This window comes from Giraffa tippelskirchi, chromosome 1 (genome assembly GCF_054371585.1).
Source record: "Giraffa tippelskirchi isolate mGirTip1 chromosome 1, T2T-mGirTip1v1.2.pri, whole genome shotgun sequence".
Lineage (NCBI taxonomy): Eukaryota > Metazoa > Chordata > Mammalia > Artiodactyla > Giraffidae > Giraffa > Giraffa tippelskirchi.
In genome coordinates this window covers 191,387,024-191,412,629 of record NC_137275.1, presented here as the reverse complement: position 1 = coordinate 191,412,629, position 25,606 = coordinate 191,387,024, and the positions used below count along the sequence as shown (strand labels likewise).

The window sequence follows — 25,606 nt, the reverse complement described above, 5'->3', positions numbered from 1 at the left end:
CCTGGCGGACTACAGTGCATGGGGTCACCAAAAGTCAGACACAACTGAGTGACTTTCACTCACTCACTTCCCTAAGGTAAAATGAGGTCACCAGGGGCCCTAATCCAATCCGATGGGTGTCCTTTAAAGAATAGGAGATCAGGACACAGATATACACAGAGGGACCAAACTGTATGGACAGGGAAAAGGAGGCCATCTGCAAGTGAATGAGAGAGGCCTCAGGAGAAACCAGCCCTGCTGACACCTTGATCCTGGGCTTCTACCTCTAGACCTCTGAGAAAATAAATTTTTGTTGTTTAAGTCACCTAGTCTGTGGCTTTTTTTTTTTTTTTTTTTTTTAATGGCAGCACAAGCAGGAGACTTGAGTTTGATTCCTGGGATGGGAAGATTACCCTGGAGGAGGAAATGGCAACCCACTCCAGTATTCTTCCCTGGGAAATCCCATGGACAGAGGAGTCTGGTGGGCTACAGCCCATAGGGTCACAAAAGAGTTGGACACGACCAAAGCGACTGAGCATGCACATACTACAAATTAAAAAAGTCAAGGTTGTAGTAATAATAATAACTACTATTTCTTAAGCACTTATTACATGAAAAGCACCGTGCTAAGCACTTTTCAATCTCCATAACAACCTAGGAGATGGACAGTGTTATTTGTCTCATTTTATAGATGGCAAAACTGACTTTGAGAGCTTCTGTGACTTGGTGTGCTCACACGTCTGTAAGCAGGAGCCGTGACCCACATCCTGTCCCTAGACTCCAAAGTCCACCCATCACATAGTTATTAACTAGCAAAACTGCCTCTGACCCAGTGGCTTGGCCTAAAAACAACTACTCTAACGATGACTACCATTAAAAAAAAAAAAATCACGAAAATAATAGGTTGGCAAGGATATGGAAATACTGGTAACCTTGGGTGTGTTGCGGAGAAATGTAAAATGGTGTAGCCGCTATGGAAAATCATGGTGGTTCCTCAAAAAATTAAGAAGTGAAACTGCCCTATGATCTAGCCATCCCACTTCTGGATATACACCCAGAAAAACTGAAATCAAGGTTTCAAACAGATATTTGTACACTCATGTTCATAGCAGCACTGTTCATGATAACTAAAAGGAGAAAGCAACCCAAACATCCTTCGAAAGATGAAAGGATAAACAGAGTGTGGTCTGTCCATACAGTGGAATACCATTCACCCTTAGAAAGAAGGAAATAGTGACACATGCTACAGTATGGATGAAACTTGAAGACTTCGTGCAAAGTGAAATAAGCCAGTCACAAGAGGACAAATATTGCATGAGTGTTAGTTACTTCAGTTGCGCTCTATTCTTTGTGACCCCAGGGACTGTAGCCTAAAAGGCACCTCTCTCTATGCATGGGATTCTCCAGGCAAGAATACTGGAGTGGGTTGCCATTTCCTCCTTCAGGGGATCTTCCTGATCCAGGGATGGAACCTGGGTCTCCTGTATAGGCAGGCAGATTCTTTACTGTCTGAGCTACCAGGGAAGCCCATATAGAGTAGCCAAATACATAGAAAATGCAATAGTGGTTGCCAGGGGCTGGGGGTAAGGAGGGGTGGGAAGTTGCTGGGGTATAGAGTTTCAGTTTTTGAAGATAAAAAGAACTCTGGGACTTTCTTGGTGGTCCAATGGATAAGACTCTGAGTTTCCACAGCACGGAGTGTAGGGTCAATCCCTGGTGGGAGAACTAAGATCTCACATTCCATGTGACCGAAAAAGAAAGAAAGAAAGAAAGAAAGAAAGAAAGAAAATACAACATACCATCTTAAAAAATGTTTTAAAAACAGTTCTGGAGATGGATGGTGGATTTGGTTATCTAATGTGAATATACATAACACTACTGCATTGTATACTTAAAAATGATCAAGGAGGTAAATTTCATATGATGTGTATTTAACTACAGCTTAAGTTCATTGGAAGGCCTGATGTTGAAGCTGAAACTCCAATACTTTGGTCACCTCATGCGAAGAGTTGACTCACTGGAAAAGACCCTAATGCTGGGAAGGATTGGAAGCAGGAGAAGGGGACGACAGAGGATGAGATGGTTGGATGGCATCACCGACTCGATGGACATGGGTTTGGGTAAATTCTGGGAGTTAGTGATGGACAGGGAGGCCTGGCGTGCTGCGATTCATGGGGTCACAAAGAGTCGGACACAACTGAGCAACTGAACTGAACTGAACTGAACTAAGGGGGAAAAAAAGCTACTCTGGCTACTGTAATTCCCTGGCACACATATTCAAGGGCTTGGGGAATTTCCTAGTTTTACTGGGGCATGCCCCTCTGCTTGGCTCAAAGAGACAGTAAACCAGCCTGAAATGTCTCCACACCAGTCTTGGGAGTTAAGTGTTATAAGGGGTAAATGGATGAGGCAGACGACGTGGCCCTGCCCTCACGGAGCTTATGGTCAGCAGGCGAAGATGGGTGTGTAGGCACAGAACATCTCCTCAAGGGGGTCTATGAGACGTCACTGCACCTGGGAAAATGTGATCTCTCCCCTCGTCACACGGTTGCTGGAACCATCCGGGCCTCCTTTCAGGAAAGCTTTACTCAGAAAGCCTCTGCAAGACACAAAGAAACATCGGGAACGTTTAAATGACTTCATCACAGCAGCAGGTAGGGGACAGACACCTCGATGGTGGACTTCTAGCTTCTGGAATTGCTGTTGAAAACACCCAGTCTGTAGTCCTTCTTTACAGTAACAGTAGCAGATTAATACATTGGTTCATGTTCATCCTGGGTACGTGGCCCAGAGGAGAGGCAGGCAGAGAGAGACGAGGTCATTACCCTCTTACTTTCCTACATTACAAAATGAAAGGTTCCATTCCACTTTCTTGATAATGTCTCACCTCCCATGGCTGGCTGGGTGACATCAGACAGGTAGCAGATGGCACATACAACTCTGTTCCCTCAAATTCCTGGCCGATTTTTCTAACCTGTCACCATATCCTATACCACTGCATTCAGACACTAATTTATAGTCCTTCTTGGTACAGTGCTCCAGGCAAAAACTTAGAATGGAATGGAATTGGCAACCCAGTTGAAAGTGTTAATATTTAACATTCCATGTTAAGAGGACAGATATCTTGGAGTTTCATATCTGATAAGTCAACAACCTTTTATCCAACTAATCCTCTTGCAGGTAACAATGGTTGACATTAAGACATAACATAAAAATAAAATCCCTACTATTTATAGCTTTGCTCAATTTTCCAACATCAACAATGGCTTTGGCACATCTTTGCCATTGGTTGTCTTTTTCAGATATGACCTTATTAAATTATACTTACACGTCATCAAACTCACAAGTTTTCAGTGTACAAGTCAATGACTTGTAGTAATTTTTGTAGCGGTGCATAAACATCACTGTGTTGCAGTTTTAGAACATTTCTATCTTCCCTGGTGGCTCAGATGGTAAAGAATATGCCTGCAATGGGGAAGACCTGGGTTCGATCCCTGGGTTGGGAAGATCCTTTGGAGGAGGGCATGGCAACCCACTCCAGTATTCTTGCCTGGAGAATCCCCATGGACAGAGGTGGGCTACGGTTCACAGGGTCACAAAGAGTCGGACATGACTGAATGAATAAGCACAACACGGCACATCACCTCGAAAAGATCCCTCATGCCCTTCTCAGCTGTCATCCACTTTTAAGAAGCAACACACAGTTCAACTCAACAATCTTTCATTGAGGATCTATGGTGTCAAGGCATTGTGTCTGGTGCTGTGGTAGAAAAATGAAAAAATATGGATATATTCTTAGGGAGCTCCTAGGGGAACAAGTGAGGCAACATACAAACAAATAACTATTACACGCTGGATGAGTGAGATGGAAAAGCACAGGGAAAATTGATTTTGCTGGCTGAAATTGGGGGTAGGTAAAAGAGGAATTGAAAGAAGAATGTAGCTGTACAGGAAGGAGAGGTTGGTAACTCTATAAAACAAAAGGAGGCAGTATTTTTTATTGGTGTCTCAGAGAAGCAACTGGAGGGAGATAAGCTGTTGGCACTGGAAAGCACGACTTTCAAATTTTAAGGTTGCTTAATAAAAGCAGGGAACAGTGAAATGGCTATCGCAGAAATGAAATCAGTGAGTCAAAAGACCCAACAAAATTCCCAAGGACAAAGAGTAAAATGATGAAGCAATTAAAATTAATGTGCAAACGGGGAGGTTAACTTGGTGCTCTCTGATGATCTAGAGAGGTTAGGGGTGAGGAAGGAGGTCCAAGAGGGAGGGGATATATTTATACACAGAGCTGACTCACTATGTTGTACAGTAGAAGCTAACACAACATTGTAATTATACTTCAATTTTTTAAAAAAAACGTTAAAAAATTAACATACAAAAAGATAAGGCCTATGGAGGCCAAATTCCTTCAATAAACAAGAAGAATCACAGAAGGAAAGATCAGAAAGCAACAGTCAAAGGAAAAATGGGAGAAGATGTTTCCAGGCTAAAGAAAAATCTGAGTTCTTAAATCAAAGGTGTTCACCAAAAAAAGTGCTCCCCAGTCAAAATTAATGAAAAAATAACCACAGCATATAGAGGGTGGGGAAATGTTTCAATTCTTGGGATAAGAAAGTCTAACAGACAACATTTTGGGTAAAAAAAATAGACTATACACAAAAGAAGAACAATTCAGACTGACAACAGCCTTCTAGGCTTGCAGCTTTAAATGTGAGAAAATGGTGGAGTAATATGCACTAGTCATTGAGATAAAAAGATGCCAAGAAAGAATGCCCCCCTAGTCTATCCCCAGACAACTTATTTTATGTCCAAGGAGGCGCCTTTGTTTTAGAGATTTTGGTTGGTTTTCATAACTGATCAAATGGGCTATCTGTTCTATTTTCATGCTTTAAATTCCTGCTCTTGTTTTAAATTCACCAATAAAGAGTGAGCCCACGAAATCATGGCCCACATCCTGAACCCCAGTAAAAGCAGAACCCAGGCCCAGGTGCTCTCGTTCTCCTCACATCCTCACTATGTGGCCCCAGGTGTGCTGTGCAATTTCCGGGTCTCATAAGTAATAAATCTTTATTTTTTTCAAAGTTCCCCAATGGCTACTGCTGAAGGGTGTCTTGTAATCACAATAAGAACCTCAACGACTGGACCAAACAGAACATTGGTTATTGGTAAGCTGAGACCCACACAAACCAGGTTCAGGCAGGGAAAATTAATATAGTAGTTTGCCATCATGCTTTTCCTGGAAGAAAAAAAAATACAGGAAAGACTTCCAGTCAACTTAAAGATAGATCAAAATAAAAATCCGGAGAAGAGGGAAGAAATGGTTTAAAAGAAATTACAACAAACAACTGTCTCATTCAAGAGAATTATCAAATGGCCAGTAAGCACCTAATAAGAAGCTCAAAATCATTATTCATCAGAGAAACATGACTTAAAGCCACGGTGACAGAGCGCCAGGCTGGGCTCCCTGTGTGATATAGCAACTTCTCACTAACTATCCATTTTACACACAATAGTGTATATATGTTGATGCTACTTTCTCTATTCGTTCCACTCTCTCCTTCCTCCTCCATGTCTACAAGTCCATTCTCTACATCTGTGTTGCCATTCCTTCCCTGCAAATAGGTTCATCAGTACCATTTTTCTAGATTCCACATTTAGGCATAAATATGCATTTGTTTTCATCTTTCCGACTTATTTCACTCTGCAGGAAGGGAGGAAGGCAGGGAGGCTCAAGAGGGACAGCATACAAGTATAATTATGTCTGATTTGAGTTGAGTTGTTGTATGGCAGAAACCAACACAACATTGTAAAAATTTTAAAAAAACAAAAAATTTTTTTAAAAAACCAAGGGCTAAAAAAACCCACAAAGAATCATGAGATAACACCATAAACCCACCAGATTTGCTAAATTTAAACAGAATGACATCAAGTACTAAAGACAATGTGGAGAAACCAGAATTCCCTTATATTTCTGGTAGGAGCAGGATTTGATACAACTGCTTCAGAAAAATTGTATACCTACTGAGCACTTTTATATTAACAAAGGGCACAAACCTTTATTACAAGGCACACAACGTTATGCACTGATTAAAACAGTGTGAAAGGAAAACCAAAAGAGACCCTGATGCTGGAAAGACTGAGGGTAGTTGGAGAAGGCAATGGCATCCCACTCCAGTACTCTTGCCTGGAAAATCCCGTGGATGGAGGAGCCTGGTAGGCTGCAGTCTGTGGGGTTGTGAAGAGTCGGACACGATTGAGCAACTTCACTTTCACTTCTCACTGTTATGCATTGGAGAAGGGAATGGCAACCCACTCCAGTGTTCTTGCCTACAGAATCCCAGGGACGAGGGAGCCTGGTGGGCTGCCGTCTATGGGGTCGCACAGAGTCGGACACGACTGAAGCGACTTAGCAGCAGCAGCAGCAGCAGGAGAAGGGGACAACCAAGATTGAGATGGTTGGATATCATCACCGAATCAGTGAACATGAATTTGAGCAAACTCCAGGAGATGGTGAAGGACAGGGAAGCCTGGCATGCTGCAGTCCATGGGGTTGCAAAGAGTCGGACACGACTGAGTGACTGAGGAATAACAATAATGAACAAGTGAGTGGTCTAGAACGGAGCCAGGAGGCTGCTGAGGACACATGACTTATGTACATTTCAATCTGGATGAGACCATGTACTGTCCTACGTACAATCCTAGAAGACATCAGAATACCTGCCAGAAACTCAGGATATGTACTAGGCTCCCTCCCCAAAGGGCAACTATTTCCTTTCTTGAATCAGAGTACAGCCTCGTGGCTTTTGCCTTAATAAGCCCTTGACTCTTTCTCTTCCTCAAAACACTCTCGGTTTTACCCAAATTTGTTTCTCCCAAATTGCAGTTCTTAAGACTCCCAAATCAAGCGCTTTGTTCTTTGCAGCCTTGATGCTATTGAAAGAGGGGATTGTACCAAGACACCACCACTTATATGTTTCTCTCTCTGTCTAAAATACCACCGAAATTACACAAAAGATGGCCTTAAAAGTTTTTAAAAAAATCAATTTCAGGAACTTCCTGGTGGTTCAGTGGTAGGACTCCAAGCTTTCACTGCCAGGGGCTGGATTCAATCCCTGGTCAGGAAACTAGATCCCACATGCCACGGCACAGCCAAATAAATAAGTATTTCTAAAAACAGAAGTAGCAGAAGAGATGGTAAGTAAAAAACATAAAACATCATATGGTAGAAATCAAAAGTTCCTAGAAATCAAGAAGAAAGTGACAATTAAATACAAAAATGGGCAAATGATATAAAAAGGTAAACATCAAGGGAAAAAAATATAGATGACCAATAAAAATGAATAGCAGAGAGGAAAATGCAGACTGATACAAGATAATGTTTTTCCCTCTATGTCTGGCAAAAGTTCAGAGAGTCATCTCCACCACAGGGAGGATCTGGGCTGGCCTACTCAAGCATAGTCAGGGCAGGTACAGCATTTTTTGGAGAATAGCTTGGCAGAATCAGTCAATATTTTAAATGTAAATACTACTTGCTTTTACTTGGCAACTCCACTTTTAGAAAACTACCCTAGGGAAATATGACAGTGACATTATTTGTAATAGTGACCACCAACAAATAAATGTCCACAAACAGGGGAAAATGGTTAAATAAATTATGGAACTTCCATATTGTGGAATACTATGGAGTGGTTTGGAGAAGGCACTGGCACCCCACTCCAGTATTCTTGCCTGGAAAATCCCATGGATAGAGGAGCCTGGTAGGCTACAGTCCATGGGGTTGCTAAGAGTCGGACACGATTGAGCAACTTCACTTTCACTTTTCCCTTTCATGCACTGGAGAAGGAAATGGCAACCCACTCCAGTATTCTTGTCTGGAGAATCCCAGGGACGGCAGAGCCTGGTGGGCTTCCCTCTATGGGGTCACACAGAGTCGGACAAGACTGAAGCGACTTAGCAGCAGCAGCAGCATGGAGTGGTTAAAAAGAGAAAAGTAGGTCTATGTAAACAAAAAGACATCCAACTGTTGAATGAAATAAAATGGTTAAAATTAAATAAAAAGTTAAAACCTAGAACAATACATAGAATTCTACTGTTTGTTTTAAACCTACCTGTCTACCAACTTACCTACCTACCAATTTATTCATAAATATGTCTGCATTTTTCAGACTGTAAAGGTAAAATGGGGGATATACTATATATTAAGAAACATCTCCAGGAGGGCCTGTGGCAGCCTGTGTAATCAAACTCATGAATATATTTATAGTGAAAGATGTGACTATTTGAAGTTTCCCAGGTGGCTCAAGTGGTAAAGAATCCACCTGCCAATGAAGAAGAAGCAGGAGAAGCCGGTTTAATTCCTGGATTGGGAGGATCCCCTGGAGGAGGATATGGCAACCCACTGCAGTATTCTCACCTGGAGAATGCCATGGACAGAGGAGCCTGATGGGCTACAGTCCATGGAGTCACAAAAGAGTCAGACATGACTGAGAACACATGCATATGCACATGTGATTATTTACAGTAGTAGGATAGATAATGGTGATAAATAACCTCATGCTTGTTCAGATCAGATTTGCCACCACCAAATGAAGCCAGGTCAGATTTTGCTGCCAAAAGATTATAAAATAAATAAACAAACAAAACCCTGGGTTTTGCCTAAATGATTTATGTATCAACTATGATGATGTCTGGGATGTGGAGAGGAACAAGAAAAAGTGAAGAGGCACTTCCATTTTCTGTCCACAGGCTAATAAGTTCAAAGTCATGGACTCTGACTTCTGGGGTCAGCTAGCTTTGCCATACCGTTTTGTGACTACCGGGAACAATCCTCACCATGGTCACAGAGATAGTGTGTGAGTCAGTGCTACACTGGATGAACAGAATATCCCAGTACATTGCTCTCCCTGTGCATGAGACCTGAATAAATAAAAAATGGATTAGGAACACAGTGGCCCACCTATCTTACGTGTCATCTAATCTAACCCATACAGAAATTTGAGGGGAGGTATTTTCTTATTTTAAGACTAAGGTCTCAGTTGAGTTAGTAACTCAGGTTAAGCAAGGTGGCTCAACGCTAAGTGTTAGAATTGAGATTTTAACCTGGGTCGGACCCAAAGTCCAGTGCTGTTTGAAATTCTGTACATTTGTGGGTTTCATTGTGTAAAGGTTAGCACTCTGGACTCTGAAATTTTGTACATTGGTAAACTTGACTACCTGTGACCTGTATACTCACAGATACACTCTCAAGTATATGCACTGGTATACTGACAAGTATACTTGTGACTTGTACATTCACAAGTCATGTTCTCTCCCCCACTGATGAGGTCACACGTATAAACATATGACATACCTTACTCTCTTTTTATGTCTTTTTTAAAAAATAATAATACAACTTACAGGCTGAAAAAAGTGAAACAATACCATGGTTAAATGGACTTCAAGGAAAGGCAATCAAAACTACAGTGAGATATCACCTCACATCTGTTAGAATGGCTATTATCAAAAGACAAGCAATAACATGTGTTGGCAAGGATGTGGAGAATGAGAAACCTGCCTGCACTATTGACTGGAATGTAAATTGGTGCAGCCACAGGGATATTTTGGAACATTCAGGTAACTTCAACATGCAGCTGTTTTTCCATAGTTGAAATAGTTTTTCCATAGTTTCCATGTTGTATAAACTGTTGTACATTCTGGTGGGTTTGTTTTTCTGCACTTATTATAACATATTTTCTGATGTCACTGAAATCTCATCCTGAACATTCCGGTTACTGGTTATGCTTCCTAGTTGACCGTTTTCCAGTAGTTAGATTTGGGGACCGTTTCTGCTTTGCTGTTAACATTGCGCAAGGCACAGGACTTATTTCTCTAAAAACCTTTAGCGCAACTCTCTAAGTGAAGTGAAGGTCGCTCAGCAGTGTCCGAGTCTTTGCGACCCCATGGACTATACAGTCCATCGAATTCTCTAGGCCAGAATGCTGGAGGGGGTAGCCTTTCCCGTCTCCAGGGGATCTTCCCAACCCAGGGATCGAACCCAGGCCTCCCTCATTGCGGACGGATTCTTTACCCGCTGAAACACAAGGAAAGCCCGAGCTCATTCCATTACAGAGAAGTAAATGGGCAGCAGACACCTCAAGGAGTAATCTCTCTGATATTAAGAAAAGATTTCAATATAAAGGTCAGTTTTGGAGTCCTTAGAGAGCTTTACATACTCAACATTTAGAAAGACAGTGGATCTACACACTGGTATTTGAGGGCCGAATAATTGTTCTAACTTTCCACCCAGCGCTCTCTCCCTACAGCAATCTGAAACCAGGACTGCGAGTCTCGAAAAGCAACTTCTCCAAGGAGTGGCACCCCAGCCGCCCGGACCAACCCACGCAGGCTTCTGAGCACTGGCAGCGACGCGGGGTCCCTTACCTGGGCAGCGCCAGCTCCTCCTCAGCGCGATCCCAGAAACTGGTGACCGAAGGCAGAGTCAGGACCCCGACCAAGTCGAACACGGCCGCACGCAGCGCCATGGCGGTCTTTCACCCAGAAACCAAGCGAAGAAAGATGCACGAAAGCCGAGCGTCCAGACTGGAGCAGCGGGCCACCAAGGACCCCTAAGTAAAGCTCGGGCCCGCCCCAGCACGAGACTCGGCCCCACCCCCTGCCTTCAGACTGGACACACCTCCGCCCCGCCCCCTGCCCTAACCCCGGCCCCGCCCCTGTCCCGGCCTCCGCCCCGCCCCCCTGTACCAGAATCGACCGCGACCCATCTCCGCTCCGCCCCTTGACCTGCGCTTGACCACGCCCCACCTCCGCCCCGTCCCCTGACCCCGGCCCCGCCCCTGCCCCTCCAAAACGCCCCCTGCCCCGCCTCCGCCACGCCCCCCGTACCAGACTTGGTCGCCACCCATCTCCGCCCGCCCTCTGTCCTGGTCCCCCGCAAGGCTCGCCAGGAGGTCCTATGGGGCCTCCCTTGATGTACCCGCACCGTCCGAGGCCCGCATTCCATCTCCTTGCCTCCTGGCGCCCGGATCTGTGGCTGGAATCTCGCTTCTGAATGCATCATCTTCTGTCGGCAAAACCAAAGTCCTAAGAAGATCCCCTGGAGAAGGAAATGGCAACCCACTCCAGTATTCTTGCCTGGAAAATCCCGTGGACAGAGGATCCTGGCGGGCTCCAATCCATGGGGTTATAAAAGAATCAACACAACTGAGCGACTAAACAAGTAGCCTCAGGCCGGAGGAGTGGCTGCTTGAAGAGATGGACCCAGGCCAGGGAAAGGGCTGACAGGCTTAACGTGTACTTACTTGGCAGACTTTCCAGTCTGGGCAAAGATGGGGACCTGAGAAAAAGCCAGAGGCCACAGAACCTTTGAGAGAGAGAGTGTGTGTGTGTTGCCAAATCTTTCTTCATTCAATATTTGGATCTTCTAGATTCATCTAAGTTGGAATATCTAGGAAAATAATAGATTTGTGTCCCTTATTTTCTAGATTCAGTACATACCCTTACAGATTCCTCACTATCCTGACCATGTGCCTCTAGTCACACTTGTTTGTCAAGGCAAAATGTAATTCTAGAATAAAATAGAATGCTCCAGCTATGATATGCCAACCCAGAATACATCCACCCCAGCCTCTTGTGGAATGAGGTTTAGAAGACATTGTTGTTCAGTTGCTCAGTCGTGTCTAACTCTTTGCGACCCCATGGACTGCAGCACGCCAGGCTTCCCTGTCCTTCACTATCTCCTGGAGTTTGCTCAAATTCATGTCCATTGAGTCAGTGTTGCTAACCAGCTCATCCTCTGCCTCCCCCTTCTCCTTTTGCCTTCAGTCTTTAGCATCAGGGTCTTTTCGAACAAGTCAGTTTTTTGCATCAGGTGGCCAAAGTATTGGAACTTCAGCTTCAGCATCAGTCCTTCCAATGAGTATTCAGGGTTGATTTCCTTTAAAAGACATACATTTGAACTATGATTACTCCTTTGTACATTCTTTTTATGCTAATGCTGCCTTAAAATGTTTGAACTTCATTTTAAACTATACTCTTGGCTCATTTGTGTTTTTGGAAAACTTAAACCTTAGGAGTGTCCAAGCTGTGCTTACTAATGGGTTGTTGGATTCTCTGTGCCTTTGTAGTAAGTTCTGTGAGTTAAAGCATACTCCTGGCCTAATGTTCCAACTTGCTGAGATGTGGGTTCGATCCCTGGGTTGGGAAGAGTCCCTGGAGGCAGGCATGGCAACTCGCTCCAGTATTGCCTGGAGAATCCCACAGACGGAGGAGCTTGGGGGCCTACAGTCCACAGGGAGGGTCGCAAAGAATTGGACACAAATGAAGCGACTTAGCACGCATGCTCAAAAACCCTAGGTTTCAAGACTGAGCCAGAGTTAAAGTGAATAAATACAGTAGTCACTCAAGAAGTTGATGATCTTAGGGACTTCCCTGATGGTCCAGTGCTTAAGACTTCACCTCCCAATGCAGGGGTTCAGGTTCCATCCCTGGTCAGGAAGCCTGGGGCCATAAAATCAAAACATAAAATTGAAGCAATATTGTCATAAGTTCACTAAAAGACTTTAAAAGTGATCCACATCAGAAATTTTTTTTTAAAAAGTTGGTGATCTCAAAAGTAAAATTGAGTCGAAAAACAGAAAGAAAATGGCTGCCTGACTTATGTAGTTTAAAACCTCTTAAGTTGAAATCTACAATTTAGACTTCTCTGTGGTCTCCACATATGCACATGCAATTTCCTACTCAATACCTCCTCATGAATATCTCATAGGTATCTTGAATTTCTCATGATTGAAACAGAGTTCTTGCTGCATTCACACCTCCCAAGTCTGCCCTTGGTCTTACTAAAGGGTAGTTCCATTCAGTCAGTTGCTCAATCTAAAGAACTTGGAACGTCTTACATATCCCTGGTTCCCAGCTAAGTGTGTCCTTGAACTTAGTTCCAGTGGAGGCTGGCTGATTGGGGCAGAGGTGACAGCTTCCAGTTCAGTGGTGGTGTTTTTCTGGGAGCCTTTCTTTCTTTTGTTTTAAGTAAATAAAATCTTTTTTATTAATCATCCTTTTCTAAATTAATTAACCATGAACATTTGAGTGACAACATATGCAATTTATCTCTCTAGAATATTGGCTTTTTATTTTATTTTTTAAAACTTTTTATTTTATCTTGGAGTAGAGTTGATTAACAATGTTGTGATAATTTCAGGTGTACAGAGAAGTGATTCAGTTATACATATTGTATAACTGATACATGTATCCTTATTCAAATTCTTTTCCCATTTATGTGATCCTGTAAGCTCACTCCTGGGCATATGTCTGCAGAAAAACATGGTCTGAAAGTACATATGCACACTAATGTTAACTACAGCACACTGTTTATAATAGCCCAGACATGGAAGCAACCTAAATGTCCATTGACAGAGGAGTGGATAAAGAAGATATGGTACATATATACCGTCGACTAAAAAATTAATCACAACCTGAAAGTAGAGTTATTTTATTTGGTAGGGGTGTTAAGGACTCCAAACCTGGGAGATATCAACTCAGCAGCCCTGAGAAAATTGCTCCAAAGAGGCAGGAGAGGGAATCAGGCTGTATACAAGTTTGCAACATAGGGAGCAGGCAGTCTGAACATCAAAGATTATTGTGAAGTAAGGAAAACCAGATATCAAGTTAAGGAATCTAGCATTCTTCTATGCATGGAAAGATCCAAGAGTATGGGGTTGTTGAAGTCATTCCTTTCATATGCATCTCAGCTATCTGGGGCCAGCATCCTGTACAGAGATATTTTTCTCTTTCTTGAAATTTCTTAAGACCTTGCAGCTCACACTGGATTGCTATAATCACTGATGATTATGAAATCCTTACATTCCTCATGTAGGGAGTGTTGCCACTTGTCAACATGGCTCAGAAACCCACATTTGGAGGGCTAGGATCATGGATAGCTGTGACATTTCTTACCCACCGATATGGCAGGAAATATTTTGTTTCACATTACAATGGAATATTACTCAGTCATAGAAAGAATGAAATAATGCCATTTGTAGCAACGTGGATGGGCCTAGAGATTGTTGTACTGAATGAAGTAGTTCAGACAGGGAAAGAGGAATATCATATGCTATTGCTTTCTTAAAGGCCCCGTCTGGAGCTCATTCTGCCATTTTTTCCCAAAGATTCTACAGGTTCCTAATTTCCTGTATTCAATCTCTCGCTATTTAAATTAACTAGAGTGATTTCTGTTGCCTGACTGATGCAGTACTGTTTAGGAATACATATATGTTTTAGTGAAATTTAGGGAAGTGAAGAGGAAGGTCACGTCAACAGAATTAGATTTTATAAATCCCTCCTTTGAGAAAAAAAAGGAAACTTAGAATATGAGACCCCACTTTAGATGCGAATCATCTTGCTGAAGACAAAATTGTGACACTTTTGTTTATTCCCGGGCTGTAAACTAGGAGACTGATCTGATCTGGACTATTTTAAAATATCTTGTGAGTTACAGGACTTCCTGGATGAATTGCTTAGGAAAGATGAGAGGTCTCAATTGCATTTCTCTGTGTTCCACTTTTTCTCATAGGTCATTGTCCCCCTCTGTTTTCTGCCACACAAGATATAGGAAGATGTGAGTTCACTCAGCTGGACAATGGAAATGGTATACCTTTTTGAGATGTAAATCCTAACCCTTATGTCTACTAATCTTAATATTTATAAATATGTTTGAGGTGATAGCATTGGAATCATAAAACATGGCCAGTGTAGTAGTGAAAATTCAGAAATTACAGCTGCTGTCAATCACTCAATTTGTAATGAGCTTATTAGATTTCATTTTGGATTTCCTGCCCCTGCAACCCCTTCCCCACCTCCTGCCAGACATTGGTCTTCCAACCCTATTTTAAAGACTTATTTATTTTTATTTAGTTTTGGCTGCAGTAGGTCTTCATTGCAGTCATCAGGGGCTACTCATCATTGTGGTGTGCAGGCTTCTCATCATGGTGGCTTCTCTTGTTGTGGAGCACAGGCTCTAGGCTCACAGGCTTCAGTAGTTGTGGTCTGTAGGCTCAGTAGTTGTGGTTTGAGGGCTTTAGAGCACAGGCTCAATAGTTGTGGTGCATGGGCTTAGTTGCTCAATGACCTGTGGGATCTTCGTGGACCAGGGATCGAATCCATGGCCCCTGCATTGGCAGGATGATTCTTAACCACTAGACCACCAGGGAAATCCTCCAACCCTATTTTAAAACTCTGTTTAATTCTTACTAGTTGAGAGAGAGGTTCACAGCGCTGCTTCTCCTGCTGTAGGTGTTTGAATCAAGCTCAAAATTGTCTCAAGTGTTTTCTAAGCCTTCATTTTACCTGAAGGTTGGTCTTTCTTCAGTGCAGCAAACGAATTTCTTTTATTCATTCAACAAATACATATCAAGCACCTGTTGTGTGCCAGGTACTTTCTCGGCACTTGGGATCCACTGGGAAATAAAACAGACCAAAACTAGGAACAAAAAGTTTCCATTTTTAGTGTAATGATGAATTAAGGAGTTGCCAGTTGCTTGTGGGGCAATGAGAAAAATGAGACTTGGAATAGTGATGGTAGCTACCTTTTTTTTTTTAAGCAAGAAATATAACTGTCTTTATTTTCAGAAGACATGTTCTTAAAAATAGAAAATCCTAAGGAATCCACTAAAAACTGCTAGAACTAGTAAGCTGAGCAAGTTGCAGGACATAGGGTCAATATAAAATAGTCAACTGTATTTCTATACACTAGCAGTGAAAAATATGAAAACAAAATGTAAAAAACAATTCCATTTATAATAGCATCAAAAAGAATAAAATAATAAAAATAAGCTTAATAGAAGTGTAAAGCTTGTATTTTGAAAGCTGCCAGACATTTTTAAAATTTAAGTTGTTTTTCTTATTTGTCATTTTTTGGACTGCCAACATCTATAAACTCTTGCTACCTTTAGAAAATTCTTCCCCAAAGTGGACATCTGTCAGTCAGAGATGCACAATGTTCTTCAAACATCTCTCTATTTTGATATCTCTCACCTTTTGAATTTTACACAAACACCACATTAGTCAGGCTGTCCTCCCACTGATCACGTGACATGGGTGATGCCAGTCAATGTGATGGCCTGAGATTTGGGTAAGGGAATGAGGAAGCTGAAGTGACAGCCGTGTGAGGTGGAACTTGCTTCCAGCCTCGGCAGTGGCAGAAGCATCTAGCTTTGATCTTGGAGAGGTAGCTGTGAGTGGTCCTGAAGAGAGATTTTTAACTCCCTGCCCAGGAATTGAACCTGGGTAACCTGGATGAAAACCAGAAATCTTAGCCACTAGACCACCAGGGGCTAGAAGCTAGAAGCAAAGTGGCCCTGGCTCTTTCCTGGTTTGAAAGCAAGAATGCTTCAAGGATGCAAAAACTCTACAAACAGTTACAAAGTTTATTATTAGAGATACAGCATAATATGTGGGAGAGCACACAGAGAAACAGTTTGTTTATTTAAAGCAAAAGTGAGACAGAAATACACGTCCAAGGAGGAGCACAGGTGTCCTGAATGAGGAACACATTAAAGAGGTGATTTAAATCAGCAGTCCCCAACATTTTTGGCAGCAGGGACCAGTTTCGTGGAAGACCGTTTCTCCACGGACCCGGCGGTGGGGGGCAGGGTGGGATGGTTTCAGGATAATTCAAGTGTATTACATTTTTTGGACACTTTATTTCTATTATTATTACATCAGCTCTAGCTCAAATTGAAACAGAGTAGGACACTATGGTCCTTGTCCTACCATGTCCTCTGCCTGCCTTTTGTCTGGAAAACTTAAGTCAAAGAATAAGTTTAATCAGAGAAGTGAGAACATGTGAAAACAAAGGAAAATAGTCAAAGGAGACCAAATAATGATAATGAGTCATTAAGCATAGTCAAGGACCTTTGGTTCTTTCTCAAGGGCCACAGATAATATTCTGAGCCATGTCCTATGAGCTGTCTTGTAGATACTAAAACACCAGGTGGAGAAGTTACTTGCATGATCACCAGACTGTAGCCATGACATAAGCTGCGACAATTCCATGAACTGACCACAGAGAAATGGTAACAAATAGACCCTGAAACTGAAGATTAACTGTACCTAAAACAACCAAGAGGATGCTGGTGAGACCACCCACAATCAATTTGAAGGTGACTCTTAGAGGTGACTGTGCTGTTTCTGCGTGTAGCCCCCTGCCACTCTGTCTGCGAAAGCCCTCACCCCCTGCTTGTCATGCGGGGTTGGGGAAGTCGGCCTTGAAACAAGTGTCCACTCTCCCCCACCAGTTGCTGGCATCTGAAATAAAACAAATTTTCCTTTTCACCAACCTGGCCTGTTTATTGGGTTTTGAGCAGCAAGCAGCCAGTCCCACCACATACCTTTCAGCAACAAGATCACCAGGCATTAGATCCCAGAGGCTGTGAACTCCTGATTTAAATATCTTGTACAGTACAGTCCTTCCTGGTTTTTGTTTACCTTTCGCCAATTATCTCGTTTTTTTCCCTAGGACCCTCCCCAACATCTATATGCAACTTTTTGTTAAGATGGATCCCACCACAAAGGACTATGGGTGCATGTCCACACTTACTATGGGGTGGCATCCCCTCCCTTTTTACCCCCCAGGAGCCTTCCCGTGTATGTGTGGGTAGGGGAGTTTTCCTGACCTCAGGAGCGGTCATCTTATCCCTTCACTTCAGCAGAGCTCAGATTCTGCTACTAGCTTTGTCCTTGGAGTGTCTGGGTGAATACAAAGCTTGAATTTTCTTCCACTTGATAAACACCAACTGTCCAGCCCATATCTCCCACTTCAGATTCACTGGGGACCTGAGACAGAGCTTCTCCAGTCTAATCCTGGGCATGCTTGCTGCGCAGTCGTGGCCTTGTTAATAGTGTACTGGCATGATTTGCTGTCACTACATTGTTCTTGGCTGTGTGGTTTCCACACCTGCTTCCCTCATCCTCCCTGAGAGTCTGTGAGCTATCAATATCCTGTAATAAGCCCCTTTTTTCTTATAAGACCAAGAGAAATGTCTATGGTAGCAAATAAGAACCCCATAAGTCATAGCTAGGACTTCCCAGGCGACACTAGTGGCAATGCAAGAGACATAAAAGTTATGGGTTTGATCCCTGGGTCTGGAAGATCCCCTGGAGGAGGAAATGGCAACCCACTCCAGTATTCTTGCCTGGAGAATCTCATGGACAGAGGAGCTTGGCGGACTACAGTCCATGAGGCCTCACAGAGTCAGACACAAGTAAAGCTACTTAGCACACACTCCAGATGTAGACACCTTATGAATCTTAGAAGAGCCACCTTGACCGTAGAATCTAAAATTGCCAAGTGCTCACTTTCCCAGCTCCCTTCCTTGAGGCTAGGGTGAAGGTCAGTGAGCTTAGCCCAGCAAATCAGAGGCACCCAGCTCAGACTTTACAACAGGGGCTGGTGAGGAGAACAGGGAGAGAGGAAAAGGGTTTTGGTTGGCAGTGTCAGGGCAGCAGCAGCATCTGGGGTCCACAGCTGGCAGAGGTGATGCAGGTCCCATGGCCCTCTGCCTTAAGCAATATCAGTTACAGTGTTGTTTGCGGGTTTCCTAACATTTTTTACTTTCTTTTTTTAATATTTTTGTTTTTTGATGTGGACCATTTTTAAACTGTTTATTGAATTTGTTATTCTGTTGTATATATATATATGTGTGTGTATATATATATATATGTATATATATATATATATATTTTTTTTGGCCAGGAGGCATGTGGGATCTTAGCTCCCAAACTAGGGATCCAGCCTGCACACTCTGCATTGGGAGGTAGTCTTAACCACTGGACAACCAGAGAAGTCCCCCCTTCCCATCATTTGTCTGATTTCTAAGTTAAAAGTAACTCCTTGGGCCTCTTCTCTTCTTCATCTACATTCATCCTGTTGGTTATCTCAACTGATCTCCTCCTCCCTAAACTCTCTCTTCTGTGGTCTTCCTCATATGTGACCGCCTGGCCACAGACAGCTGTGTGAAGGCCATATAGGCCTCTGATTTTCATGTTCAAAAAGCTGCAGAAAAGTGCTTGCCATGCTGACACTACAAGCTGCACCCCAGCCCTGTCTCTGCTGGGAATTGCAGAAAACCTGTCTCTCTTCCATCTGCAATGTCTCCCCAGAATTCTCTCCCGAGAACGCTTAGCATCGTGCACCCTTCAAAGGAGAAATGCTTGAAGAAACATGTGTCAGAGCTACATTTAGAAATGAGAGGCAGTACCTAGATAACTGATCAGAGGGCTAAAGTCTAAACTCAGGTTTAGATCCTGTGATTTGCCTAATTATTGCATCAATTTAATTGATAGCCTCTATAGCAGGGGAGAGGGCAAGGTCCCAGGACAAATGCCAGGGAGCCTCCCTTGTTAGGGAAATGTATTTTTCTTCCTCTATCAGATGAGCTCGTTTCTGCCTTAGCAAAAATTCTTGCAACAAACTCACCTAAGGATTTTTATTCTTTAATCTTAAAATTTTTTTATTGAAGTATAATTGACCTACAACACCCTGTTAATTCCATCTGCACAACAGAGTGATTTGATATTTCTATGCACTACGAAGTGATCACCACAGTCTAGTTACCATCTGTCACTCTACCAAATTATCACAGTATTATTGACTCTATTCCCCACTGTACATTTCATTTCCGTGACTCATTTATTTTGTAACTGGGAGTTATACCTCTTAGTGTCCTTTACCTATTTCACTCATTCCCCCAACTCCCTTCTCCTCTTCATCTGAAAGATTTATCATGGACCAGGCAAGTCAGTTTTCTTCCCTCCTCTAACCACCTCTCACCGCCTCTAGACTTGAACAAGGGTCAGGTCCCCACATGTCCCAGCAAGCAAGTTTAAAGGACAAACCTGGGAGGAGATGCAGTCACACTCCAAACCTCCAATCCTAGGCTGCTTACCCTGTCCTGCCTTGTGTTCCCTACGGAAACTCCAGTATACACACTCTGGGACATGCTTTCTCCACTGCCCTTTCTGCCCTGTCGGGCCCAGGTGCTTCCCCAAGTGGCCCTACCTTACATACCATGATTCCTGCTTCTGGGGATCTGTGCATATAAACTTCCTTCTCCATGAAATCATTCACATGTCTGCATGTCTTACCACACCTGCTTAAATCAAATTCTGAGTATACATTTTAGAACATGATATGTAGATGTATGCATTTTTTCAAAGCGTAATTATGAAAGAAACTTGGGTGTGTCAACTTCTTCTTTTTTTTTTTTTGTAAGAGCCCAAAGTGCTTGATTTGGGGGAACTTCCCAGCATTTAAACTGCTTTCTAATACACTAAGTCCCCTACATACAAATGAGTTCTGTTCTGAAAGTGCATTCGTAAGTCTGATTTGTTTGTAAATCCAAGTTAGCCTGAGTACCCAACTAACATAATTGGCTATATAGTATTGTACTGTAACAGGTTTATAATACTTTTCACACAAAAAAATACATTAAAAAAACACAAAAATAAAACATTTTTAATCTTTCAGTACAGTACCTTGAAAAGTACAGTAGTCCAGTACTACAGCTGGCATACAGAGGCTGGCATCAGGTGAACAGGCAAGAAGAGTTACTGACTGGAGGGAGGAGAGGAGGTGGTAGATGGTAGAGCTGAAGGATCATCAGCCATAGAAGACGGAGGGCAAGCTGTGATTTCACTCACACCTAACGTTGATGGCATAGGTTCTGGCTCCTTGCAGGAGCCAGATACATGTTCACATCTTTGAAATTTGAAACTAGAAGGTTACTATATTCTGTGAAAGATCTCCCCTTGAAGGAGGCAGAGGCCACCTTCCACATAGAAGCTCAAAACACCAGATTCCTGCTTCCTCAGGCTTCATACAAATAGTTGACTAGCACAAGATTAATCAGATGCATCTGTCCTGACCTTTGTCCTGGGAGCCAGTGACACAGAGAAGCAGGAAGAGAGGAGAAGCAATTCTGGCAGCAGCAGGAGTGGCTGGTTTCCAGGGACAGCGGTGACACAGAACCAGTGACAGACAGTGCAAGCCTTCACACCCAGTTCTGCAGCAGCAGGGCCCACTGTGCGGGGGAAGGCTTGTGACTCGGGCTCTAGTCCGATAGGCATTTCCCTCACTCTCCCCTGTGCCCCAATGGGGTTCTCTTGCTTTGTAAGTGCACCCGTGAACTTTCCATTGCCCTTTAATAAAATTGCTTTCTGCTTAATCAATAGATTTTTTTTATTGCTCAAACCAAAAACCCTGATTGATACAATCAATGATTATTTTCCGCTTTCCTTCCTTCCTTCCTTTTATCTTTCTCTCTTTATGCCTTTAATACTTTAACTCTATGCACACAGAAATATCCATATATATCAATATGAAAGTACATATGGTAAAATATTAACATTTATTAATTCTGGATAGCAGGAATATGGGTGGTTAATTTTTTTGTATTTTATGGGTTATTATCTTTTTGTCAAAAGATAATCTATCATCTACACATATGTAAATATATACTCTTATATATCATATTCGCATATGTGTGTGCGTGAGTGCTCAGTCATTTCAGTCGTGTCCAGCTCTTTGCGACTCCATGGACTGTAGCCCGCCAGGCTCCTCTGTCCATGGGATTCTCCAGGTAAGAAGACTGGAGTGGGTTGCAATGCCCTCCTCCAGGGGATCTTTCCAAGCCAGGGATTGAGCCCATATCTCCTGCATTGCAGGCAGATTCTTTACCGCTAAGTCACCAGGGCTCCCATATTTGTATATATCACACATATGTATCACATATATATTTACATACTTACATATATTTATTATGTATAATTTCCATTTTCTAAGCCCTTTATTTATACTAACTCATTTACTCATCATTACACGCCTATTCAGTGCAACCAATATTCACATCCTCCTTTCACACATAAGGAAACTGAGGCACAGAAAGCTCTACTAGAGACCTGTCCAAAACCATACAGCTTTTAGGGAGCAGAACCAGAAACTAAACCATGGCAGTCGTATCCTGGGTCCTTGGCTTTTAACAATATGTGGGAGATAAGACAGCAGGGAGCAGACCCCAAAGGGTGTATTTAGAATAGAGGATGAGCTTCCTTATGGGCTGAGGGGCAGGAACAAGGAGGAGAGGAAGAGATGAGGAAGCCTGGGAACATTTGATAGATGGAGTCGCCGTCAGAACCCTAGGGCCAAGCTCCACCATATACCATACATGGCAGGAGGAATAGGAGTCCTGGTTTGATGTGGTCCAGGAGGAGGCAAGGGGTCAGTTTCTGGTTTGAAGTCAGATGACCTTACTTGTCTGAGAAATTGAAGGCAAGATCACTGGCAAGGGGGCTGAGGAGGAGACAGGAAAGCTGTAGCCAAACCCGATCTCAGCATGAGTGACCCCGGGGTCCTGCAGGAAGCTGGCTTCGGGGAGGAGGGGCGGGGGGTGGTGGTGGTGGTTCCTATCGGGGGAGGGGAAGGAGAGGACAGCAGGTTGCTGACCTGCAGCTCTCTCCGTGGTCCTGCTTTACTCAAAACTGCACTGCTCTATTGACAGATGGACCCAGGAGGCTCCCCATGTATGGGTGAGGGTCAGGGGCCCAGGAAGTGATCCTGGAGCACAGAATCCTTCAGAGAAAAGAATGAAGCACCCTGGTAACCACGTAGAGGGCGAGCAATCTGCTGTCGGTCCCCCACTGGACACGGACTGGAAAGTCAGAGGCTCCTCCTCCTCCCCTCCAGAGAGAGTGTGTGTGTGTGTGTGTGTGTGTGTATAAGAGAGAGAGAGACAGAATACGAGCATGAATCTGTGTGCTTGCCAAGCTGGCGATCCCTCCCCTGGACCCGCCTGACTCTTACCTGCAGAAGCCTCCATGCCAGGCTCTTCTGTAGGACTTAAATGTGCAGCTTCTCTGCCTCCAGAGCTGAGAGCCTGGAAACGGCAGCCTGACATCAGAACTTGCCCAGCCCTCCCCAGGAAGCCAACCTGCCTGTCAGAGTCAGACCTTTCTCACGCACCAAGGCGAGTCCTGCCCCAGCATCTGTCTGACCAGGAAGAGAAGTCATCCAGTCTTGGTTTGTGCCTGCCTTTCTATTCTTGGGGTGGAGGGGGAACTTTTGCCAGCGGATCAGGACCTCCAAACCCAACTGGTTTGTTGAATGGCTTGTCTTCTGTGGTCACAGGTAAGAAAGATGCCCCCCACCCCCGCTTGTGTTGGTGACTTGGTGGGTATGCAGACATTAAGTGGGTGATTCAAAGGAATATGAGAGGATTAGCAGCTTCTGGGAACTTGGTTGGGGGTGTATGTCAGACTGCTGGAAGATGCCTGTCTCTAGAAAAATTCTAGTTTTTTGGTTGTCCCTGCTGGGGCTGTACAAGTCCAGTGACAGTCACTCCCTCTCACTGTGAAGATAGCTCCATCTCAGGCATTACTGGCTTTACTTTGTTGAATCTGCTTCTATGTCTTTAATATCACTATTCCTCTTTTGTCATTTGTTTATTCACTCAGTATTCTATATGCTTGACTAAAGGCTAACAGACATCCATGGTATTCACTGACTTGGAGGGTAGCAAGTTCTATCATTGCTGTTTTTTTTTTCCCCCTGAGGCTGGAATTTGTGGAAGAAAACGATCAGGAAAATGATCAGTTGGTGTGGTAATCCAGATGACCTTTAAGATTCCATCCAACCTTGAGAGGTTAAGCTTCTGTGATTAATCAATGTATTGAGCTGATCATAAGAAAGCTAGAAATAGGCTCTCTATATCACTGCCTAAGCAGTTCTGATGAAGTGATTTGGAAGAAGAAACACTATTATTTCCTCTAATCAAGAGACTTTCTCTGGGGTATTGACAGTTACAGGAGACCAATGACTCCCATGCCTGGGGATGTGCCGGGTAATGGCCAGGCGCTTGGTGAGATGCAAGCAGGTTTTATGGAGAAGGTGGGCCTTGTGGAAAGAGTAGAACAGTGTGAGAAGTTGAAAGCCAGCTGCCGTGGGAAGATGGACAAAGAAGTCAGTGCACACCACCTTAACTTCAGTGGAATCAGGGTTCGGGACGTGGGCAAGAGAGGCTGACTTGGGTTGGGGTGTGGGGAGCTCTAGTGACCCTGGTATATCACGGCAATGCAAGCCCAGTGAGCATGTCTGAGCCCTTTGAAGTGAAAGTGAAAGTGTTAGTCACTCCATCATGTCCAACTCTTTGCAACCCCCATAGACTGTAGTCTGCCAGTCTCCCCTGTCCATGGAGTTCTCCGTGCAAGCATACTGAAGTGGGTAGCCATTCCCTTCTCCAGGGGATCTTTCCGACCCAGGGATCAAATTCAGGTCTCCTGCAGTGCAGGCAAATTCTTTACCATCTGAGCCACATGGAAGCCTTGAGTCCTTTATATATGCACTACTTTTTGTATAGCTTTCCCTGTGCACCCCCTTCATCCAGACCCACTTTACAAATAGGGTCATCACCCCACAGGCACCACTCCCCTAACATGCCAATCCAGGCATGTAGAAGATTAAAGGGTTTGGGGCTCTTTCTCTTTTCATATCTTTCTAACAAGAGGTAAAAGTTTACTCTGCTGCTGCTGCTGCTAAGTCACGTCAGCCGTGTCCGACTCTGTGCGACCCCATAGACAGCAGCCCACCAGGCTCCTCCGTCCCTGGGATTCTCCAGGCAAGAACGCTGGAGTGGGTTGCCATTTCCTTCTCCAATGCTGAAAGTGAAAAGTGAAAGTGAAGTGGCTCAGTCGTGTCCGACTCTTTTCTACCCCATGGACTGCAGCCTACCAGGCTCCTCCGTCCATGGGATTTTCCAGGCAAGAGTACTGGAGTGGGTTGCCAGTGCCTTCTCCAAAGTTTACTCTAATTACTGCTAATTACCTGGAACAGTTTCTCCTTTGGTTTCCAGTGACAAATTAATTAAATTATCATAGTGGACTAATTACAAGATATGCAAGTGTGAGTCTTCTTGCAGGAATATGTCCGCAGGAGTCTACTGAATCTCATTTGCACATTCTTCCAGAGGGTCTTGGATGTCTCTGGTTGAATCTTTATATGATACAAGTTCAGCATGCCTTGATTTCTACTTCTCTTCCCCCTATTCACAAGAGTGGGGAAAAAAACATGCTTTTATTTAGTGCCCTTGGTTGGAAGGTGAAACAGATTATAGTCTTGGGATCTGCAGCCATGATACTGGTTGGAAGGAGAAGGGAATGAAGCTGTTCACGGAGGAACCTCCTAGAACTTTGGATCTAGATGAGACTGGCTTTGGTGTGGGGCACCTGGGCCTTGTCATCACCTGTCTGTCACAGACCTTAGTTGTGATTGTGGCAGAGCAATGACAGTCACAACCTACAAAACACAGGCCAGTACTGGCTGAGTCGCCCATACAAAATTATCTTTCTAGTTGCCCCCACTTAGTCGCACTAGAACACGTTATACTTGAGAAGCTGAGATGTGAGCTTGAATTCTAACTTCATCATGTGTTAACTGTGTTGTTGTTCAGTTGCTAAGTTGTTTCTGACTCTTGGCGACCCCATGAACTGCAGCACACCAGGCTTCCCTATCCTCTACTATCTCCCGGAGTTTGCTCAAATTCATGTCCATCAAGTCAGAGATGCTATCTAACCATCTAACCCT

General features: G+C 43.6%; 2 protein-coding genes and 1 long non-coding RNA gene across 24 annotated transcripts in view; 1 reads left to right on the top strand and 2 right to left on the bottom strand.

Moving 5' to 3' along the window:
- The window catches only part of EPHX2 (epoxide hydrolase 2), a 57,543-nt gene extending 46,309 nt beyond the window's left edge, over window positions 1–11,234 (bottom strand). For 3 of the 9 annotated variants that reach the window (XR_014061595.1, XR_014061584.1, XR_014061590.1), the window contains exons 1-3: window positions 10,955–11,183; window positions 10,402–10,508; window positions 2,494–2,578 (exon numbers count right to left, since the gene is read on the bottom strand). Coding sequence is in view for 3 of the 9 variants with exons in the window: in XM_081518009.1 (XP_081374135.1) it covers window positions 2,494–2,578; window positions 10,402–10,508; window positions 10,955–11,038 (276 nt within the window). In the remaining 6 variants the exon portion in view is untranslated. Of the gene's footprint in view, window positions 1–2,493; window positions 2,579–10,401; window positions 10,563–10,954 lie in introns of those variants that run through there. The other 6 variants (XR_014061587.1, XM_081518012.1, XR_014061596.1 and 3 more) reach the window with 4 other exon arrangements.
- A 113-nt stretch (window positions 11,235–11,347) lies between these two features.
- The window catches only part of CHRNA2 (cholinergic receptor nicotinic alpha 2 subunit), a 27,836-nt gene continuing 13,577 nt past the window's right edge, over window positions 11,348–25,606 (top strand). For 2 of the 14 annotated variants that reach the window (XM_081518061.1, XM_081518068.1), the window contains exons 1-2: window positions 11,348–11,359; window positions 22,721–23,155. In XM_081518061.1, coding sequence (XP_081374187.1) covers window positions 23,132–23,155 — 24 coding nt within the window. In that variant the 5' untranslated portion in view covers window positions 11,348–11,359; window positions 22,721–23,131. Of the gene's footprint in view, window positions 11,360–22,712; window positions 23,156–25,349; window positions 25,424–25,606 lie in introns of those variants that run through there. The other 12 variants (XM_081518075.1, XM_081518098.1, XM_081518159.1 and 9 more) reach the window with 10 other exon arrangements.
- Window positions 21,988–25,606, bottom strand: part of LOC145516770 (uncharacterized) — a 4,935-nt gene continuing 1,316 nt past the window's right edge. The window contains exons 2-5 of the long non-coding RNA XR_014061752.1: window positions 24,848–25,064; window positions 24,543–24,681; window positions 22,832–22,904; window positions 21,988–22,434 (exon numbers count right to left, since the gene is read on the bottom strand). This is a non-coding gene — a long non-coding RNA (uncharacterized LOC145516770). The remainder of the gene's footprint in view (window positions 22,435–22,831; window positions 22,905–24,542; window positions 24,682–24,847; window positions 25,065–25,606) is intronic.